At 38.9% G+C, this 22,396-nt stretch overlaps 2 protein-coding genes across 2 annotated transcripts; one reads left to right on the forward strand and one right to left on the reverse strand.

The window, feature by feature from the left end:
* Positions 1-553: 553 nt before the first annotated feature.
* Positions 554-9,878, reverse strand: LOC135218879 (uncharacterized). The gene is made up of 2 exons (XM_064255326.1): positions 8,786-9,878; positions 554-726 (listed from the first exon to the last, which is right to left on the reverse strand). The coding sequence occupies exons 1-2, from the start codon at positions 9,876-9,878 to the stop codon at positions 554-556; spliced, it is 1,266 nt and encodes a 421-aa protein (XP_064111396.1).
* A 10,791-nt stretch (positions 9,879-20,669) lies between these two features.
* On the forward strand, positions 20,670-21,380 carry LOC135218880 (uncharacterized). The gene has a single exon (XM_064255327.1). The coding sequence runs from the start codon at positions 20,670-20,672 to the stop codon at positions 21,378-21,380; it is 711 nt and encodes a 236-aa protein (XP_064111397.1).
* Positions 21,381-22,396: the final 1,016 nt, after the last annotated feature.

The raw sequence follows: 22,396 nt of genomic DNA on the forward strand, positions 1-22,396 counted from the left end.
ATATATATATATATTGAGAGAGAGAAATAAGTTTTCGCCCCTTTTCCCATAACTGTATCATTGACATTTTATCATTGCATATGGTAACATGAAAAAGGCATCTTATCTTCTTTACACAAAGGCAACCAAATTTCCAGTTATCAGTGAAGTACAGTTAATGTTATCTGTTTTGTTAGCGTATTCTGATATGCGGCCCATTCACTTCAGTAATAAGATTATGAATATTCCTTTGTTTTTTGTTTTTCTGGAGATGATTTCTTCTCCTCTACTGCCAGGCTTTGGAATCTTTCCCCAGTTTGGTTTTTTACCAGATACCTGTAAGTTCGTGTGAACTGCCTCCGTCGGGTGTAGATCTCGCTAATTTTGTCTTCTTGCCCATCGTTAGAATTACGGCTTCATAACGAAAGAAGCGATGTTCATATTACCCTTGCTTAGCGAAGTCTTGATTCTGTCAACTTCAGAAAAAAATTAGTTCCTCTTTGTCACAAGTTGTGCTGATTTTCACTCAAACTTTGCTGTCCTTTATACCACCCACATATTTACTATATCTTTATCACACAAATAGCAGTTTCTCAAATGGGAATTTCTCCTCCTCCTCCTCCTCCTCCTCTTCCTTCTCTTCCTCCTCCTCCTCCTCCTCTTCCTCCTCCTCCTCCGTCTTCTCCTTCCTCCACCTCCTCCTCCTTCCTCCTCCTTCCTCCCTCTTTGAATCCTTTTCCACCTCATCTAAAATGAAAATGAGAACCTGGGGGCCAGATTAAGGCTGGGCAGATATATGTGCGAGACACTCGCGAGATTATGTCTCTTTCCTTCGTGAAAAAAAAGTCGCCATATACCAAGCTGTCGATTTTGATTGGAATCATTTAGTGGCTGTGATCTGTACTCCTTTTGTTCCCCAGACTAGAAAGACGACAACAGTAGGAACTGTTTTCTTGTGGGTCCATAAAAATCCTTTTGAACAGACAGACACGACAGCTGCAATAGCGGAAAGAGATCAACTTTTCTTATCATCACTCCTTATCTTCTTTCACAGCAGCATTCAGTAGCACCTAGTGGCATTGCTGACAGTTTCCCAAATCTCCCAGGATGAACCCTCATCCTTAATCTCGTGGGTGTGTAAGGGCAGAGAGATAGTGGAACGAGATGCTAAGACAAAGAGCCATTGTTCCTGGTGATCATAACAACATGGTCACCTCATTCTTATATCTCACTGAAGAGGTTGCACTTGAGTGCTTACCTCTATATCAACATCTCTTAGCCCTTGATAAGCCACATTTGGTATAGTGGTGGTCAGCGGATCTTGGGCATCACCAAAAATCTTCTTCGGAAATTATGTATTTCTTAGAAAGGTTTCCTATAACGCCACCCCTTCATTTCAGTTATGTTTCGCCTAGTTAAAGGATTTTTTTATGCCTATGTTTCGTTTTATGGCGAGATTCTTCTGTAGTTGGAACTTCAAAAGTTAAAAGTTAAAATGCAACTCAATTCTACCCTTAACCAATTCTCCCTCATGTATTTTGTACGTTACATTTTTTATCTGTTTATTTATAAGTTTGTTAATCTATATTTCTTTTCTAATAGTAGAGGAAAAGACCCGTTATAGACTCCACTTTTCTAGCCCCGCCCCCACCCACCCCCATCCCCCAAGGGGCGTGGCTACCCCCCTCCTCCCTCCTGATAAGCTCATGTACGTACGTGAGGCCTAAAAAGGGGCGGGGCAACCCGCAAACCCCCAAAAGGGGCGTGGCCACCCTGACCCCATATTGACTCCACTAGTGTGGGGGGCGTGACCACCCTGACCCCATATAGACTCCACTATTCTTGGGGGCGTGGCCACCCCTGACCCCATATAGACTCCACTATTCTGGGGTGCGTGGCCACCCCTGACCCCAAATTGACTCCATTTGTATTATAAGCTCATGTACGTACATGAGCTCATAATTGACTCCATTTGTTTTACAAGCTCATGTACGTACATGAGCTCATATTAGGGGGCGTGGCCCCCCTAACCCCAAATAGACTCCACTTGTCTTAAGAGCTGATATACGTAGATGAGGTGTAAAAGGGGGTGTGTCCACCCTTGATCCCAAATCGACTCCACATTATTGATGAGCTCATGTACAGTTGGACACAGGTTTCCTTGGTACACCTTCTTCAGGGACTTCGAAAAATTATATGGTAACAGTGTTTACTGAGGGGGATGAGGGGAGAAGGACTCTTCCTCTCTTAGCAAGAGTTCCACCAATAAGCTCTGGAATTCTTTCAGTGGGAGGAGTCATTAGGTATGGTTGGAGAAACACACACACACACACACACACGGAGTAAAAAAAAACAAAAAGAAATCTGTGCAGGGTATATCGCTGTAACTAAGATTACTGTCTCACTTTTAATATAAGTTTGTTTATTAAGATTCCATTTAACTTTCGTCTAAGTCGTTATCTTCCACCGTGTCTTGTTATTATATATCGGTCATATTCATTACGCAATACTTAAAATTGATCAAAATTTTAGAGTTATATTGGTACTGGAGAGAATCACGAACATCATAACATGACATTTTAACCTTATCACGTAAGCCAAGTTTATAGTATCGGTTGCAGTGCGTTTCCTACCAATAATATAATAGGAAGCTATAAAGAGAAGCGCAGCAACACTTCATTGAACATACCCAAAAACTCTGTGAACGTGTATTAAGTGTCCGACACCTTAGCTCTCTCTCTCTCTCTCTCTCTCTCTCTCTCTCTCTCTCTCTCTCTCTCTCCTATTAGCTACTTTAAAGTGACATGTCATCTAGAACTACCACTGCGTTAAGTATTCAGTTTTGATATGTCATTAACACCCTTTAATCTTGACTACACTAATATATGCATATATATTTTTTCGGGGGGCGGGGGGAGTGGTGTCGGGGATAGAGTTCTTGTTGTTAAGCCGTCTTACAGGTTTTGGAATTCTAAAATGTAATTCAAACTGACAAGCTTCTTGCTTTTGCTGTACCGATGTCCTCAGCCTGGCTTTGCTACAACTGAAATGGGTGGGGGACTAGGGGTAAGGTGGGCCTGTTGCGACCCCGATGAGTGGACGAAGTACTAGATATTATGCTCGTGGATAGAGTGTATGGCTAACGAAAAGCTCCACTTGAAATATTTTCTTGTTTATCCTCCTAATATTATTATAGTACTGTAGATTTTCTGAATACAACAACATTTACAAGAAGAAGGATTGGGTTAAACTCACTCTCTCTTGTAAATACATTAGAATGAAAAGGAGAGAGAGAGAGAGAGAGAGAGAGAGAGAGAGACTAGACGTTACTGAGGAATCAAAATGAAACTACTAGGGACAGAGAAAATTCCACAACGTGTAATGGAAAGTGAAGGACTCCCAAACCTGGTGCAAACTTTTAACCATTCCCATATAGTAAACTTAATTCGTTCGCCAATGATAAACAATTGTTGATATTCAGAGGTTTCATGTATTAATGGTTGGGTTTGTATTCCCTCTTGAATATACTGTAGAGGTTATTCCCTAAACGCCGTTCATTACAATAATTATTACATGATATGGATAAACATATATTAATTGTGATACATGTTTTAATGTCATACGGACAGAAATTCCTTTCGCTCTTATCATCATTCGTGTGAGGATAAGAGACAGACGTCTCTATTGTTAAACAGCCCCTTCAGTCATTTACCTTTCCATTGTGGAAAGAGCTATTTGGAGAAATGTAGTTTGATCATATTGTCCTAGGGTTCTCTTTTTAGATAATTTTTTAAGAAAAAATCAGGATAGCGAAATTCCCTTTAGATTTTGAACTCCTTTAAAATATCAAATTCACCTTTCTAATAAATAAATTATAATAATCATGACCTGGAGCTAAACGATATGCATAGGTCTGTTTACGATTTTTTTTTTACATCATACGACATGGAAGTTCAGCGGAAGCCATGGGGTAATCCAAATATACACACTCAAATAATTTTACATTATTTTTAATATTAGTGAGAAGTCCAGCCACCTTCCTTCTAGATCACCTCTTGCAATCTGTTAGGCATAGAAGATTCATGGTTTCTGACGATCTGTGGTCGGTTGTGGAAGAGTTTCCATTGTGTTCCCAGAGGTTCATAAGTTGATCTGGTCTCCTCTCCCTCTCAGGCTCCCAACATTTTACCAAATTAGCCTAAATATTCTTAGTGAGGTTCATGTCTGTATCCTTACTTGGCCAGTCAAGCAACTGCAGATCCTCTCGACCTTGAAACCATTCCTGGACTATTCTGGCCGTATGGATGGGGCAGCGGTCGTGAATGAAAATGACAGGAGCAGGTGGGGAGGAATAATTCCGCTGTTGAAGTGAAAGAAGTTAGAAATCCTGAAGAATTTCAATGTATTTTTCACCAGTGAGCCTCCACTCAATCCTGGTGATATCATCCATATAATGTAAGAAGATCCAGCCCCACGGTTACTGTGACATGCCCATTCCTGGTCACCTCGTAAATTTCTTCTGTAGTATTTGAAAGGAAAAAATCTAATTTTTAACAATTCACGCTTTGCTTTTCGTAATAGGGAAAATAATTCTATATCGTTTGGGGAAATAAAATGCTAAGTAACAACCCTTGCAATAAGTTAAGAATTTTTATTCATCTGCAAACATTAATACTTATAATAGCATTAACTTCGATCTGCAACAGTCCGTTATGATATGATATTCTTTAATTCAGTAAAGAGGCTGTACTCTATATAAGTTTGCCTACGTGATTATTCATAACATTAATAATGTATTTGCTTAATGCCTGAAAGCTGGCCATAGTAGAACTAATGGGGGGTTTTCAATGAAGAATTTTTATTTTCACACTTCTCGTGGCAATATAATTCAATTAGCGGAAAATACATGGTTATTGACAAAATTATCTTCTTTTGATTATAATATTACCCTGCTTATAATTATTATAGTCCTGACTGTTATTAATGATTTTAGAAACTCACCTTATATTACTCGGTCTTCGGTAATGTATTCTGCCGTGACTTCTGCTAGTAAGAGACCTTTCATCACTGCATACGACTCGAGACCAAAATTCCATATCCTCCCCCACAAACCTTTGAACGAAGGCAAGCCTATCTGCACGATGCCGAGAAATTCCTTCTTGGCAAGAATTCTATGAGGTATTCCTGCCTCATGCAGACGTCTTCGCACCGTCATAGCCTAAACATTTAATGCCAGACGTTCACAAATAGCAATAGTATTGGTAAAAGGATCTTCTTATGCTGCTCGTCGAATGCCTCTTTACTAACACAAATTGTAGAAATGACCACCACAAGAGGGATCTGAATGAATTCTACTCGAACATAATCTCCGCTTTGCTTGCTTCGGGCAGGACTGCCTACAGATTTCGTCAAGGTAATTCTCGTAATATACCTGGATGGAATGACTTGGTTAAAGATCTGTATACATACTCACGAGAAATGTTTTTACTGTGGAGGCAAAATGGTAGCCCCAGGGAAGGGCACACTGCATTGCTAATGAGACAGGCGAGAGCGCAGTTCAAACTTGCTCTTAAGCACTGCAGGTTAAATGAAAAACAACTAAGAGCCGATGCAATGTCTAGAAACTTAGAATCTGGTGATTATCCTCGTCTTTGGAAAGATATCCAGTCTTTAAATCCCAAAACTAAAAAGCTATCACAGAGAGTAGGGGAAGCAGTCGGAGACGAAGCTATTGCAAGTATGTGGGGCGATCACTTCAACAATATCCTGAATTGCATAAATGATCAAGATTCCCGAAGGGATGTAGATAACCTCCTTACTGACAACATTCAATTTCATTTTGCAGACCGTATTACGCCAGGTAACATCAGCGATGCCATAAACAGCCTACCTAATAATAAATCGCCTGGCTGTGATGGTCTTCCTGCAGAGGCCTTAAAACTCTGCCATCCGATAATTTACATTTTGCTAGCTGCCCTATTCAATGCGTGCATAATTCACCGGTTTCTTCCAGACTCCCTACTCTTAGTTCACTTGATACCATTAATCAAAAACAAGCTAAAGGATGCAGCTGACCCTGGCAACTACCGGCCGATTGCAATCACAACGATCGCATCGAAGATACTTGAGTCTGTTCTTCTAGTTAGACTTCTCCCCTTTCTACACACCACTGACAACCAGTTCGGGTTTAAAGCAAACCACTCAACCGACACCTGCATCTACATACTGAAAGAATTGCTTAATTACTACCTATCATCAGCCTCTCCTATTTTCCTTGTTTTGTAGATGTGAGAAAAGCATTTGACAGAGTAAACTACCTGAAGCTCTTCCTGAAGCTGCATAAAAGGGGCACACCCCTGTACCTAATTGGCATTTTACATTGCTGGTTCTCCACACAGCAATTCTGTGTCAAATGGGGTAACATGTTATCTTACACCTTCGGCTCCCTAAACGGGCTCCGGCAAGGGGGCATTCTCTCTCCTTACCTGTTTAATACGTACACAGATGACTTGAATGTCAAACTGAACTCGCTCCCAATCGGATGCACCGTCAATGAAACAACTATAAAACAACCTCTGTTACGCCAACGATATGGTTCTGATTTCCCCATCAGTGCAAGGTCTCCAACGACTCATCGACACCTGCCGCCAATATGCAGAGGAATTTGATATAATCTACAACGAAACCAAGACCCAGTGCATGTCGCTGCTCCCGAGATCGCTTAAGCATATTGCAGAACCTCAAATTTTCCTCGGAAACCATCGGCTGGAATTTGTGCACGAATTTCCGTATTTGGGTCACATTATCACCGACGACCTAAAAGATACGGCAGACATTGGACAGAGGTTTGCCTTCTGTCACCGAGACGTGAAACTGCTGCTATTCCGCGCGTACTGCTACAGTATCTATGGGTGTTCCCTCTGGACGAACTATACCCGAGAGACCATGAGACGCATCACTGTTGTGCACAATGACATTCTGAGAAGCCTCACAAACACTCCCCGCTACCACTCCGCCACACAGATGTTCATTGAAAACCACCTGGACAATTTAAAAATCATTGTTAGGCGAACAATGTCCAGTCTGGTAACCCGAGTGAGAAACAGCAGCAACTCGCTCATACAAAGCATCCTAAGGAGTGAAGCAAGAAGAAGATCTAAATTGTGGGAAAGATGGGAAAATGAGGCCTTTGTCCCCTAAAGGACTTAATCTCTGTATTGGCAAGATGTCATCTGCAGTTTTTGTCATTATTACATTTATTGCTGATATTTTAATTTTTCATTATTACTGTGATTCCTATCAAGTTACAGTTTTATTTACATTTAATTTATGTATTAAGCCCTCTGGACCTGACTACTGTAACCACCTAAGGTCTCTAGTTGAAATTTGAGTTATATAATATGTGCACCAACTGTTATTACTTGCAATGCATTTTTTTTTTCTCACCAATATTATTACTGTTATTACCAGTATGATGATTACTAGCTTTTATGCTACCTCAGCTATATTATGGATAAGTGCCGATTATTCATTTTCTTTTTCTATTTTATCATATCTCATGTATCTAGATTGTGTATGTTACTGTCTGTATCTTGTATACTCAATGTATATGGCCCCGAGCTGAAATAAAACATATTATTATTATTATTATTATCCTCACGGGTGGTCATTCGTGGTAGAGGTCTTCGAACTTAAATACGTAATTAACATGCAGATACCTACATAATCAAGATTAATTATAGCCTGTTTTTACTTATGGGAACGCTATTTGGTATTCTGGGAAGTAAAGAGAAAGAATCACTATTAGAGTTCAACAGGACCAAGGCATCTGTAATTTAGGTTTCATAATTTCACGGGTTTATAAGGTTTATAGTTTAAAAAATTAATAAATAAATAAATGAAATAAATGCTATCCAAAGTCGGTCAATTTCCCAGTCTAAGCTTGCCTCCTTTTCCATTTATTTACTGATGTAGGGAAGACGTCAAGACGCTCTGCAACAGCACCTATTGAAAGCCCACTTTCTCGTAGAGCGACGATCTGCGCCCGGAGAACAATATGTTGCTGTTCATTTGGAGACTATAACGAATACTACTAGCAGAGGACAGAAGCCCTATCAAAATTTATACAACACCTCAGTCTAGCCATGATTGGGTGACAAACTTGTTAGCGTGTAATAGAGGTGCTGTAGCAGTGATATCGTTATCACCGAACAAAGTGATATATTAAATCACACGATTACTGGGATTGATTGATTGATTGGCTGTTACTGGCATTGCAACATCTCAGGTCATTACTGTCATTGTTAATTGTCTGTTTGAAACACTGTTTACTAAAGGTGGTGCTGTTCCTCTCTTAACGTGAATTCTACTAATCAGCTTTCGAGCTGTTTTAGTGTATAAGAGGTTGGAGGAGGCAAACTTGTAATAAGTATTAATCCTTATAGATGAATAAACATTATCCTAATGCAGGGGTTGTTACTTAGCATTACATTTCCCCAAACGATATATCATTATTTTCCCTTTTACGGAAAGCAACGCGTAAATTGTAAAAAAAATTTAGATTGTTTTCCCTCAGATACCACCGAGGAAACATTTGCGAAGTGGCCAGGAGTGGCTTGTAACCGTAAACGTGTGGGCCTGGATTTCCTTACATGGTATATGTGATATCACCAAGACTGAAGGGTTTCACCAGTGAAAAATACGTTAAAATTCTTCAGGATTTCTTCCTCCCTTCACTTCAACAGCGGAATTATCCCTTTCCACCTAGTCCTGTCATTTTCATTCATGACGGCTGCCCCATCCATACGGCCAGAATAGGCCTCGCTGGTCTCGCCTACTTCATTCTGTCCGCTTTCTGTTGTTGATTCCTCTCTGACATTACATTCGAGTGGAATGACTTGATTCAATGGTCTCGTAAAATTTCCACTTGCTGTTTTTATCTCGACTGTCCTTATAACATTATCAGGACCTGTGTGGAGTTTCTCGATGATTTCCAAAGGGTACTTGTGTCTTTTACAATTATCATTTACTATAAGGACCAAATCTCCTATGCTTAATGGACAGATGGTTGAAGACTCGATGTTTCTGTGCATCTCTCTAAGAGAAGACAAATAGTCAAGTAGCCACAATTTCTCAAACTTTCTTATCGTCTCACACAGTCTTGCATAGTTCTCCTTCAATTCGACGTTTTCATTGAAAGGTACGTCGACTAACTTGTTCAAAGGGGGAGCCATTGTAATAGCTCTGCCGTATAAGAGTCTGGCAGGGGTGAGCGCGATGTCGGCGTTATCTTCGTTGACATATGTTAGTGGCCTGTTATTGATGATGTTCTCGGCTTCGGCGACGATGGTATTGAGTTCTATAAACGAGAGACTTTTTCTGTACAGAGTCCTCTGTAAGCACGATTTCACCACTCCGATCAGTCTCTCGTAAAAGCCGCCTTTCCATAGTGATCGGGGTGTTATGAACTTCCATTCTAAATTATGATCCGTCAGATAATTTCTTACTTCGGGCTCTTCGCTGATATCTCTGAGAAACTTACTGGCTGCAATGAAGTTGGGCGCATTATCACTTATCAAAACTTTCGGAAGTTCGTGTCTTGCCGCGAATTGTCTAAAAACAAAGAAGAATTCTTGTGCATTCATTGATTTGCACACATATAGGGCAACCGCTCTTGACGTAGCGCATGTAAACAATAAGACATACGCCTTCTCGTTCTCAGTTTCATTTTCAGCCACATTAATGTTTCCCGTATAGTCGACGCCAACACAGGAAAAAGGGACTTGATGCTTAACTCGTTCGGGTGGTAATGGGGGAAATCCAGGCAGACTTAGAGGCTGATTTTGTGCTTTCTTACTCAATAAGCACTCTTTCAGGATCTTCTTAACGGACTGTCTCATTTTTCCAGCCCAAAACTGTTGTCTCAATATAACCACATGTGTATTCGTGTTGCAGTGCAAGTTGAGTATGTGATAATGAGACACTTATAAGTTGCCATAAGGGGTGTCGACTGGCGACGTATACTGGATGCTTAGCGAATTCTGGCAATTCTGCATTATGAAGTCTTCCTTGGCACCGAATGACACCACTTTCATCAACATAAAGTCCTAATTGTCTAATAAGATTCCTTAACTCAGAGGGAACACTAGAACTCGTTTGTAACCCTTTAGTCAACGCATAATATAGCGTTGGAAAAGCTTGACCCTGCATGATTCTGATTAAAACAAGTAAATTATTACTTTCCCTGAATTTATCAGGAAATATTCTCCTCCCAAACAAGATCAATCTACCTACAATCCTTAATGCGTGTTTCAATGAGGAGAACTCAGACATTTAAATAAAAGTACATCATCATCAGGGTTTCTCAAAACTGGTTCTACAATAATTTCATTTACATTAACAGACTCTATGTAAACTACATCCTCTTGTTCTGGAAACTTATTTTTGTCAATAATCCAGGTCGGGCCATGAAACAACAAACCTGACTTACTCAAAAGAGACATTGAAATACCTCGCATAACTAAATCAGCAGGATTATCCACGCTCTTAACATATAACAACCTGATGTTATGACTGGACTTAAAGTCCTTGATTTCCTTTACTCTGTTGATTACAAGCACTTCTTTAGATCTTTCATAAAATACCCAACTCAACGCAACTTGGGAGTCACTCCAAACAGTACAATCTGAAAATTTATCCCCAAAAATCTTTAACAAATGAACAGCTAGGCGCATGCCTATAGTCAAAGCAAGTAATTCTTGACGGGGAATAGTGAGTGAGGGGTGAGGGGCTACTCGAGACTCACTAATTAGCAAGTGACTTGTGTGCTTACTGCTAACAACATACGCACAGGCTCCATAAGCCACATAAGAGGCATCAACAAATACATGTAAGCAACAAGTTCCGTCATTAAAACAAAATCTAGGGACTTTGATCTCCTCAATAGAATTGAGTTGGTTTAACAATTCATCGAACTCTTTCTTTAAATCCATCATCAGTTCGTCATCCCAGTCAGTTTTCAGTTCCCACAATTTCTTCACAAATAGTTTTCCCTTGATTGTTACGGGCGTTAATATTTCCAAAGGATCAAAGATGGTTGAAAGGAGAGACACAACCTTTCTCTTAGTCAAAGTACAAACATTTCCTAGATTATTCAAATATGTAACAATCTGAGAAGGCATCTTTACACTCAATGAGTCATTACAGGTATCCCACAAGAGACCGAGTAGTTTTACTGCATTCAAGTTGACAGTATCTGGGGTATGTTTATCACTAAATGAACTCAAATTGCTTGCCCATTCTCCCAAAAGCATATTAGCTTCCAACATAATTTGGGTTACCTTATTACTCTCGAGTTCTAAATCTTCACATTTCTCATAAGTTTTCATAAAGTTATCCACATAAAAGGACTGCTTTACTGAACTGGCAATGGGATCTGAATGGTTTGGCAAATGATACTGTATTGTCTGATTCAGCAGAAAAGGTGAACAAGTTGCTCCAAACAATAAAACCTTAAATCTAAAAGTCTTGACATGCTTAAAATCTCTATCAGCAAACCATAAGAATCTTGTGAAATCTCTGTGATTTTCATTAATTCCTATTCTAAGGAAAGCTTTACTTACGTCTGCTACTACAGCATATTTGTTCTGACGAAATTCCAGCAGCATATCTGTCAATTTCGTCGCCAGATTAGGTCCGGCATGTAAACAATCATTGAGGGACTTTGCATGCTGTGACTCCTTACTACTTGCATTGAAAACTATCCTAATTGGAGTCGTAGCAGATTCCTTGAAAACTGGGTGGTGAGGTAAATAATGATTAATGCCATCAACTGGATCAAAGGAGTTATCTTCTAACGTTACCTCCTAATAAATCCTAACTTAACATACTCATCTAAAACAGACTGATATTGATCAAACATGACTGGTTTAGACAGAAAGGTTCTGTTAAGTGAATATAATTGACCTAAGGCTTTTCTATAACATGTAGGGGGTCTGGCATCGCTCTTAAATGGCAAATCAATTGTATATTTGTTATCAGTCTTTACAATAGTCAAATTGAAATCTTCGATCGCTGCTTGATCGTTATAGGATCGCGCATCCTTCCCGATGCCGATCGTATCTAATGACCACTGTCTAGAAATATCCTCACCGTCAAGAGGATTTACAGAAGCAGTGACTCTCGAGCAAACTATACTCTGTGTACTTATTACAGATCTTACATTTTCATCATCACTGATAACATTACAAGCCCAATTGGGTATAGGACCAAAAATAACAGCACCGGCGGTGCTACCAAGCAAACATACATCATCATATTTATCGTGACAATACACAAATGCATTATAATGATCAGCACCAATAATCAAACCTATATCACTGAGGGTATCTGATTCAATATTCTTATCTGCCAGTTTAACACCTCGTTCTTGCAATCTCAGATACACGTTGTGTAGACCAGGTGTGTGTGGATGGAAGTGTTAATATGATTACAAACAACAGCATTTAATTTGATACGTTTAGTACCTGCTCGAACCATTACTCTTACTACATCAAACATTTTAGTTTCAACATTATCTCCAAACGGAATCAATGTAAGTTCCACTTGCTTTATGGGTAGTAAGTTCAATTTCTCAACAACATCTGGGTTAATGAACGTTCTTTGAGATCCGCTGTCTAAAAAGGCTCGAACCGGGATCCGATTCCCATCATTACTCAATAGAAGGGTGGCTGTCGGTAGAGCTGTCGGTCGAAGAGATGCGACATTTTTCACAGCTACTTGATTACTGTTAACATTAATCTGAGAATGACTCTGATTATTCGTAGCCGCTGATTTCTGACTAGTACTGAAACTAGGCTGCGATTGAGCTGTTTCTATAGGCTTATTATCAACTCTACTATGACCTGATTTGGTGCTAGAAGGTTGCCGAGACGAATTTACATTAACGCTCGAAGAATTAGGTAATAGTCTAGCACATAGGAATGTATGATGTTTACCATTACAGTTAAAACAATATGTCTTACTCTTACTGTTACATTCAAATAAACGATGACCCTTTCTTAAACAACCAAAGCATAGTTGTAATTCATTGATACGAGCTCTTCTAGTCTCTAAAGTATTGTATTTCGTGCAGACCTTACCGCTGTGTTCGCCTTGACAAAACAACAACAAAAAAAGTTATTTTCTTAGGGGTATTTTCAACATTAGTTCTGAAAGCACTACTGGGCGAATTAGCTTGACGCTCGTTTTTCGAACTCGTGTTACGATCCTTGCCACTCTTAACCGGGTTGGACGTTGATGGCGTGGGGTTATGCATATTATTTCTACCTAAACGCTCAATTAATTTCTCAATGCCCTTTCTCAATTGATCTACACTGAGTTCACAAGTATATCTCTGATACAAGGCTTGCACTGTTTCCTTGGATAAACACCGCTTGATAATTGCTTTCTCATTAGAATCGCCACTCATAATACCTGGTAAAGCGTCTAACTGATGAACGATGCTATTCCATTTCATAAGGAAATCCATCAGTTGCTCTGCATCATGCTCAGGGTGCGGTAAACTTAACAGCCGATTTCTTAAGTTCTCTTCTGATTTCCCAACGTTGGAAAAACGAGTTTTCAGTAGTTTTATCGCTGCAGTATAATTAGCTGGAGTTATAGCTAAACCCTCAACGGTTTCGCGTGCTTTACCCTTAAGATAACTAGTCAGCATAGTAAACTTGATGACATTATTCATGTCCTGCCTATCATGAATACTGCTTTAAAAAACTAGTCCAAAAAGGATACCCACTGCTCAATTTGCCCTCAAAAGTAGGTATTGTAATTTGAGGCAACTTAGGTTGTGGAATACTAGGGGTAGCAGGTACCGCAGGTGTCGGATTAACAGGTGTGGGCGCGGGCGCAGGGCCGGGCGCGGGTGTGGGTGAGTTTGGAGATTTCGTTGTCCGCGCTAGAGAGGTAACCATTAGTCCTCGTTATAGCATTTACTAATTCTCGACCCTTAATCTCTTTATAATATTCAGAAGCGGCTGTCTGTAGTGAATCAGCTGCTTTCTGAAAGGACCCTAAACGCAGCTTAATTACTGCTGTAGTCAACTGTTCAACATATTTTACCTCATTCAAACGTCGTTCGATTTCACTTATAGCAGCCTCATACAAAATGAGTGCATTACTACAATTGTCTGCATCCATGGTGAAAATTTTATGGCAAAATCACCTTACAAAACATACAAAGTTGACAATAATAATTACAATATAAATCTCAATAATATCGAAGTAACAACACTTCCTCGAAAAACACTGATACACAGAAAAACATTCAAGTTAACAATCTGTGTTCTACAAAAATAATACTGGTCAATACCGTATTACAAAACTCTTATTCAAAAGTCAAATTGGAATGAGACGGAAGAATATACATCGTCTCGTTACATCTCAATACTTATATGTGAACCATATCTACCTTCAAAAAAGGAGAATGACACTCACCTAGTTGTCGACCCTTTACCTTTGGTTGTCGTGTGAGTGTGTGTGTGGTAGTTCAAGAAACAATGTGCCAGCATAAAATGACTCTAACTAGGGGAAAGGACCTGTAAACAATCCAACAACAAACAATGGTGATATAGAATGATCTGATTCCAAGTTACAAAGTCCAAAATAATGTGTTCAGTATCCAGAATAACCAATTCGGGAGTGTTTAAACATCCGGTTCGATGGACCAAGAAGGGAGAGAAGCTGTGGCGAAAAAGATGGACTTATAGTGGACTGTATTATATGCTTAACGTTGTTACTTGGTCAAAAACCGCTAAAAGCCTTACGCAACAACTCCACAAAACTCCCTTTGCGGTTTCTAAATTACGGGGAGATATCTCTCAACCCAATTCATTATTAACGAGGATAACACTCCAATATCATTAATGAGTAGTAGCACAATTAAGTACTTTCACTTACTGAGCAGTCCTTGTAGACATGAACTCAGATAATAAATCCCTACACGAGAACGACGAGAGGTACGTGTGTAAGTGATTACATAATAAAAATATGGAATGTTATTCCATATATATAAAAAACTAAAACTAAAGAGGTCAACCAGATTGCTTGCAGGAATGTGATCAGACCAGAGATGATAAAGATGACGTATACAATAAAGTAGGCTAAGTTGACATGCCGTCACCTGTGGTCATTCATTTGTTTTGAAACATTAGTCCAAGCTTCCTGCTTGAGACAACTACCGTGACCTATAATTCAAACGGCCTACGTGATTTCTAATGTGTCTCATTTGTATGTATGTTCATATGTTCGAGCTACTGTCTGCTTCCTTTATGACTTGTAACCGAGATGGTAGTGGGAACAGAGTGGAATTAGCCATCATCATTAGCAGAAGCGATCAAGCCATCGTCATTGGCAGACCTGTACAATCCTATTTGATCTTCATCATGTAATCTCAGAGAATAGAACTATTTTTTATACTTCGTGTTTTCTACTAGAACCTCACATCTGAAAAGATATCATCATGAGTTTAACACATCGTCGTCATAACGAAAGAAGATACTTACTTCGTTAGTTATCATGAAACCCCAAGACTCTCCAATGAGTATGGAAGTGCATAACCAACCGACTTAGCGTAAGATTATCGCAAGTCTAACATTACCTCATAGGGCGCCTTATTATACAAGGCAACAGCCCTAATACGTGCCTCTCTCTCTCTCTCTCTCTCTCTCTCTCTCTCTCTCTCTCTCTCTCTCTCTCTCTATCGCTGCGCTCTCAAATGGCATCTCACGGGTTGATTTTCAGACCTTAGAGGAGCGCTGTGTTATCTCGTTTCTAAAAGTTATTTGCATAACCTTAAAGTATGAACACAATAAAGGTTTATCAGATCAATTTATATTCACCATCCACAAAACTGAAACAGGAAAAATGAAATAAAATCGAGGGATATTGAAACGCATTTGATAAATGTAAAGTTCAAATTAATTTAATAACTAAAAGTTAAACATATCAAAGAGTAATAACATATAAGTGACAAATGTAATTAATCACTCAAGGGGAATTGTAAATCAATGGCACTCAAATGAAACAAATTACGACAAAATTCAAAGAATCAGGGCAATCGCCCTTTCTAAATCCACACACACATCACTACACAAACTAGATAACAGGTCACCTCAAAAGTTGAGCCAAGAAGCTGTCCGTTCCGTCCTGCATTCGGGTTTTGTTGGGGAAAAAGAGACAAGTTGTACAATTACCACGAATACAGAACTGACTTACAAGGTTTTCATGAACACAAAAACTTTACAATAATCATCAAGCTCGTCGTCAAAAATAAATTCCAAATATAATAGTGTGTAACTTCAACATATTTATTAAATGTAGTGAATTAATTGGTGGTGTGTGTCAATACGATTTTGGGCGGTATCATGCCCATACAGTGTACTACGCACATACACATACACACCCCTAGAGGGGCACGCAAAGGAGCGTTCAGAGGGGCGAACTACTACCCTTCCTTTCCCCTCCCGATCCTTTGACCTCTACTAATGGCATCTCTGGCGAGAGGCACAAACAAGACCCAATAACACCAACTCTTACCATACGTAATATGCGCAATACATTCACCAAGAGCAATTTCATATATATAAAGACAAATGAATTATCATAACTAAAACAGTAATTATACTTCGTTACTAAAACGTCTACCGACGTTATGTCTGTCAAAAGACTTCGTCTTTGTGTAAAACTATCCTTTCGGTGCTAACCGCACCACAGATACTACGTACTAGAACATAGCAAAATCAGATAATATGATGTTAAGTGTCATTCTCGAATAGATGTGGTACTTTCACCCTTATTATGTCATGCAATGTAGACGTACATATCTTTACAAAATATATGGGCATGCGAATATATTTGGTTTTCACATGAATACAAATACAGTAACATAGTTCCTGTCTGTCGATTACCTGACAGACGGCAATACGCAGTGAAAATCAATCAATAATTTCTAATGAGACGGACACTAATAACTATAATAAAAGACAAATAGCATGGAAACAAGTGAATACACAAAAACATTAGAAAATAAAATCGTTGTGAGAGGAATTCCTCACAAACTAAGCAGCATACCTACTGTGGGTTTCAGAGACAGTGCAAGCACGTTTTTGGGCAATATCTATTTCTGTAACGAACACTCGTATCAGAACGAGATTTTGCTGTAGTGCATTACACCCAGTGCCGTAATTTATAAGGGTATCGTGAATCACTAATCGTAAAGATTAACGACACTTGTCCATGTACCAAGAGACAAAAACTCCATTCTCCAGAAATGGATACGAACACGCGTATAAAGCATACCTACTATGGGTTTCAGAAAGTCGTTAAAAGAGGAAAGTTAGCATTGAGGGGCATATGTTTTGATTGAGAAAAATACAAATTTATTCAATAGCTAGCTTGTAAAAAATACTTGATTACAAAAAATGATTGACAACTAAGCAGCATACCTACTATGGGTTTCAGAGACAGTGCAAGCACGTTTTTGGGCAATACCTATTTCTGTAACGAACACTCGTATCAGAACGAGATTTTGCTGTAGTGCATTACACCCAGTGCCGTAATTTATTAGGGTATCGTGAATCACTAATCGTAAAGAATAACGACACTTGTCCTTGTACCAAGAGACAAAAACTCCATTATCCAGAAATGGATACGAACACGCGTATAAAGCTCCACCTACGCTCCCTCCTCCACCGCCTCCCCTGTCCTTTTTCCTTCCTTCGCCTTCCTTTCTCTCTCTCTCTCTCTCTCTCTCTCTCTCTCTCTCTCTCTCTCTCTCTCTCTCTCTCTCTCTCTCTCTGTTGCCAATTGGTACGTGTTCACCCTCCAAACTGGGTATAAGACTTACACAAAACGTGGAAATTGGTGAAATTAGCCTATGTATTGAAAGTATATATACATAAATATTAAAGCAATTTTACCATTATTGCATTACTATGACAACTAGAATTCATGGAAACAGTTTATAATAATGCATCGACGTATGTGTGAAGCTCCACTATACTCTGTTTTTTTCCATCTGTCCATCCGCCTGTGGTGTATTTGTATGGTAACACTGCGTCCCGGTCTTTAGATAGTTACATTCAGCTTACATTCAACGATTATAATAATATCCTATTTCGAATATTAACGGTGTAATTCGCATACAGTAAATTATTAAAACACTTTTTAGTTGCAAATGTACACCCAGATATCCTTTTATTTACCTAAAACTTACACATAGCGTAACTATCTAGAGCTCGGGACGCAGTGTTACCATACAAAAACACCACAGGGGGATGGGCAGATAAAAAAAACAGAGTATAATGTGGCAACGATGATTTTGTCATTCTTAGCATGCAAACACTAAAGGTTACATTTATTTCTGGCATACAGGTATTAAAAAAAATCAAAATACTAATATAGACTTAAATCAATGAAAAGTGCTAGCAAAAAAAATTATAATCCACTTATCCGTAGTCTGTTCCTCTATGGTTTTCGGCAGCCAGATGTACGACAAGGTTAGAAACATTGGATTGTATCTACTTTAGAAATATCTGTAATTTTTCGGGGTAATTTGGTTGCAAAAAAGGGATAATAGACATGAATTAAATTAACATTTTTAAATAACAAAGTAAACTTGAACTAAATAACGAGTAATTTAAACAATTTAGGGAATAAAACTTCGCAGTTTCGTCGCCTGATGTTTGTAATCGTGTTTGTGGCTTGCGCGCTTAGGAACCAGGAACAGCAACTTGTTTAAAGTGCAATGTGGAGTGAATTGAGACCAAAATGTGTATAATAACAATGAAATAAACACTGTGGAGTTTCAGTTGTGATGGCAGTAAGGATAAAAACCACCGATTACAAGGTAAAAATGAATTCAGTTCAAACCATGACCCTGGGAATAAGAAGTTTCATACTTTCACTAAAATAGGCAACAAAATGTTGTTTTATTGTGCTGATTACAACTGCAATCTTGAGTAAGATCAATAAACGTTACATATATATGCTAACATTGTTCAAATGAGTGCTGGGAAGGCTGGGAAAGATGGTGGATAGCCCGTGAACAGACCCTGCCATCCACACGATAGCCGCCATATTGGATTTCAAAACTGCCTTAGAAAACATATTTTACGAAGAGTGTCACATGCTTATTTTAGTTTGTATGGGGTTTCATATATCGCATTATTTTGACGAAACTTCAATCTTTTGAATGGTATGTCTAGAGTTGTAATTGTATTCTTGTTTCACCAATTAAATATCGAGTGAATAAGACCCGTCCAGCGTGATGATGATGGATCATCCGTGATTTTTTCCCCTTTCCGGATTCAGTCGTTACTTGTGTTTACCTAGCATAACCTTTCAGTAACTTGGAAGTTAACCAGATTTTACTCTAATATTTTCGTCTCCAATTTTCAGCCCTACCTAATAATTTGATATATAGCCTGCTCATTATATTGCAAAGAAATTTATTACATTATTACTGTAAGGCATATTTATTTGTTTTCTGGGTTGTATTGAGAAGACAAAATTTTGAGAATTTGGGTATTAGGTATTAGGCTAGGTAACCATTTTGGAATTTGTGTAAACATTTATTTCCAAGTTAGTGTATTTGTGTATTACAGTTTATTTAGGGTGGCCTAGTGGGTTTGAGCCTAACCTTATTTGAACTGTGTTGTCAGCTGCACATTTATTTGTGGAATTTGCCTAGGCTAGCCTAAGGTTTTTGGCTATTTGTAACAGCGTTTGGATTTGGCTTTTAGCCCATTTTGACTGTATGGTCAGTCTTTTGCTGTTGGCTTTGCTAGCGTAAGGTTTTTGGCTATTTGTACAGTTGTCTTTGGCTTTTAGCCATTTGACTGCCTTTGGCTTTTGCCCATTTTGATGTATGGTCAGTGTTTTGCTGTTGGCTTTGGCTAAGGCCTAAGGTTTTTGGCTATTTGTAAACAGCCTTTGTCTTTGGCTTTTTAGCCCATTTTGCTGTATGGGTCAGTCTTTTTGCTGTTGGGCTTTGCTAGCCTAAGGTTTGGCTATTTGTAACAGCCTTTGTCTTTGGCTTTTTAGCCCATTTTGACTGTATGGTCAGTCTTTTTCTTTTGCTTTTGCTTTGCTACCCTAAGGTTTGGCTATTGTAACAGCCTTTGTCTTTGGCTTTTAGCCATTTTGACTGTATGTTTCAGTCTTTTTGCTGTTGGCTTTGCTACCCTTAAGGTTTTGGCTATTTGTAACAGCCTTTGTCTTTGGTTTTTAGCCCCTTTGGACTGTTATGGGTTTCCAGTCTTTTGCTGTTTGGCTTTTGCTAGCCTAAGGTTTTTGGCTATTTATAATAGCCTTTGCATTTGGCTTTTAGCCCATTTTGACTGTATGGTCAGTCTTTTGCTGTTGGCTTTGTTAGCCTTTTGGTTTGGCTTGCTTAGCCTCTTGGTTTTGCCTACTGATTTGACTACTTTACAGCTGGCAAGTATCTGAAATTTATTTATGATCCATATTGAAGTTACAATGTGCTAGTGAATCATATTTCGTTAAGTTGTATCATGGCAAATTTCAAGATTACTGATCGCTCGCTTAACGGGTCAAAAGAGCTGTTGCTAGACTGCTACATAGTGCTACAGCAACTATTGGTGTAGCTAGTCCAACTTTGATGACTGTAAAATCCAATGTGGAAACGTTACAAAGGCGTTGGAACAAATATTTGGAGGTATGGGATCAATATATCTCCGAAAGAGATTCTTTTAGATCAACTACAGAGTGCAGTTCCTGGAATTTCCAATCCTGTTCCAACACAACAGAGTGCCAGGGTACGTTTACCTGAAGTAAAGATTAACAGCTTTGATGGAACGGTAGAAGAATGGCAAACTTGGTGGGACAGTTTCCGTTCGTTAGTTCATGATCGTATGGATATAGACAAGGTATTGAAAATGACACACCTTAAGTCCTGTTTGGAAGGTAAAGCATTGTTAGTTGTCTCAGGATTTCAGTTCACAGACCAAGACTATGATGATGCTATTGTAGCTTTGCAAGATAGATTTGCTAACCCAGAGAAAGTAAAACAAACATTAGTGCTTCAGTTGTTCAATATGGTTAAGCCTAAGAATACTGCTAAGGAATTGGAGCAGTTTAAGCTGGATTTTGAAAGAATTATGAAGACTCTTCTACACTATGTTACTGATATACAGTCTTCCCATTGGCTTATTGCTGTTCTGTTACAGAGCAAGTTGCCCACAGAGGCAGAGATGTTCATTTTTCAGAAATTTCAGACTGAATATTTTACAGTTGATCAAATCAGCACAGGTCTTGCTGACCGCCTTGAATTTCTTGATAGGATGCCAAATAGTGATAAATTTCCACAGGATAGTGGCAAATCTTAAGTTAGAGATAAAGTGAAATCCTCCAACCAGACACGGCAGGTATTTACAGATATTGTAAATATAGTGATAAATTTCCACAGGATAGTGGCAAATCTTAAGTTAGAGATAAAGTGAAATCCTCCAACCAGACACGGCAGGTATTTACAGATAAGACTCAGATTGGAACTTATTCAGTTGAAGCAACATCTTCTAAAAACCAATGTTTATTGTGTTCATCAGATAGTCGACAGGAGCCGCAGAAGCGATGCTCAAAGTAAGCGTAAGAAGGAGCAACCTTCCCCGAAAGAAGTAGGCTGATAGATATGGGACGGTATTCTAGATGTTAAAGAAATAAGCATAATGGCAGGTGTTTGCAGCCTGTTAAATGCTTTGTCTGCAATAAAACTAATCATAATGAAGTTTTTTGCTACAGCAATTTTGGAGGCAAGTTGCAAAGTGAGGTGAAATCAGATGGTACTGTAAAGTCAGATAAGCAAGTTAACAGTACTACAAACATTGAAGTTAACAGTGTAGTTTCAAGTACAAAGAGTGCTGGGTCCAAATATTCTTTTTCTGTAGCTACGGCTCAGGTCAAGGTATCTAATACTAATGATAATTCCAAGTCACAGTATATTCGCTGCTTTTTCGATCCTGGATCGCAGATTTCACTTATTACTTCCAAGTTAGCTACGGCACTACAGCTAAAGACTGTTGAGAGTCAACTTGTTTTGCAAGGTTTTCAGTCCTAGCCAAAGGAGGGGCAATTTGATATTGTGACACCTCTAGTTTCTTTATGTAGGAGGATCAAGAAGATGAGAGTTGTAATTGTGGATGAGTTACCATGTAGTATTTCTACACCAGGCATGCATAAGGTTTATCAAATGCTGCAGGGTAAAGGGATTAAAACTGCAGATGAATTTTATCTGTCACTGTCTCAGGGATTGAAATTATGGTGGGTTCTGATTATTTTGCTGATTTTGTTGGTGGTGTTACCAAGTATGAAGGTGTTAGATTGTTTGAGACGCCTGGTGGTTACA

The sequence above is a fragment of the Macrobrachium nipponense genome, chromosome 1 (assembly GCF_015104395.2).
Source record: "Macrobrachium nipponense isolate FS-2020 chromosome 1, ASM1510439v2, whole genome shotgun sequence".
Lineage (NCBI taxonomy): Eukaryota > Metazoa > Arthropoda > Malacostraca > Decapoda > Palaemonidae > Macrobrachium > Macrobrachium nipponense.

Coding starts and splice junctions, on each gene's coding strand:
- LOC135218880 (XM_064255327.1), top strand. CDS start 20,670: ATGTGGAAACGTTACAAAGGCGTTGGAACAAATATTTGGAGGTATGGG.
- LOC135218879 (XM_064255326.1), bottom strand. CDS start 9,878: ATGAGACAGTCCGTTAAGAAGATCCTGAAAGAGTGCTTATTGAGTAAG. Junction 727..8,785: donor CAGCGAGGCCTATTCTGGCC/GTATGGATGGGG, acceptor TTTTCATTTTAG/ATGAGGTGGAAAAGGATTCA.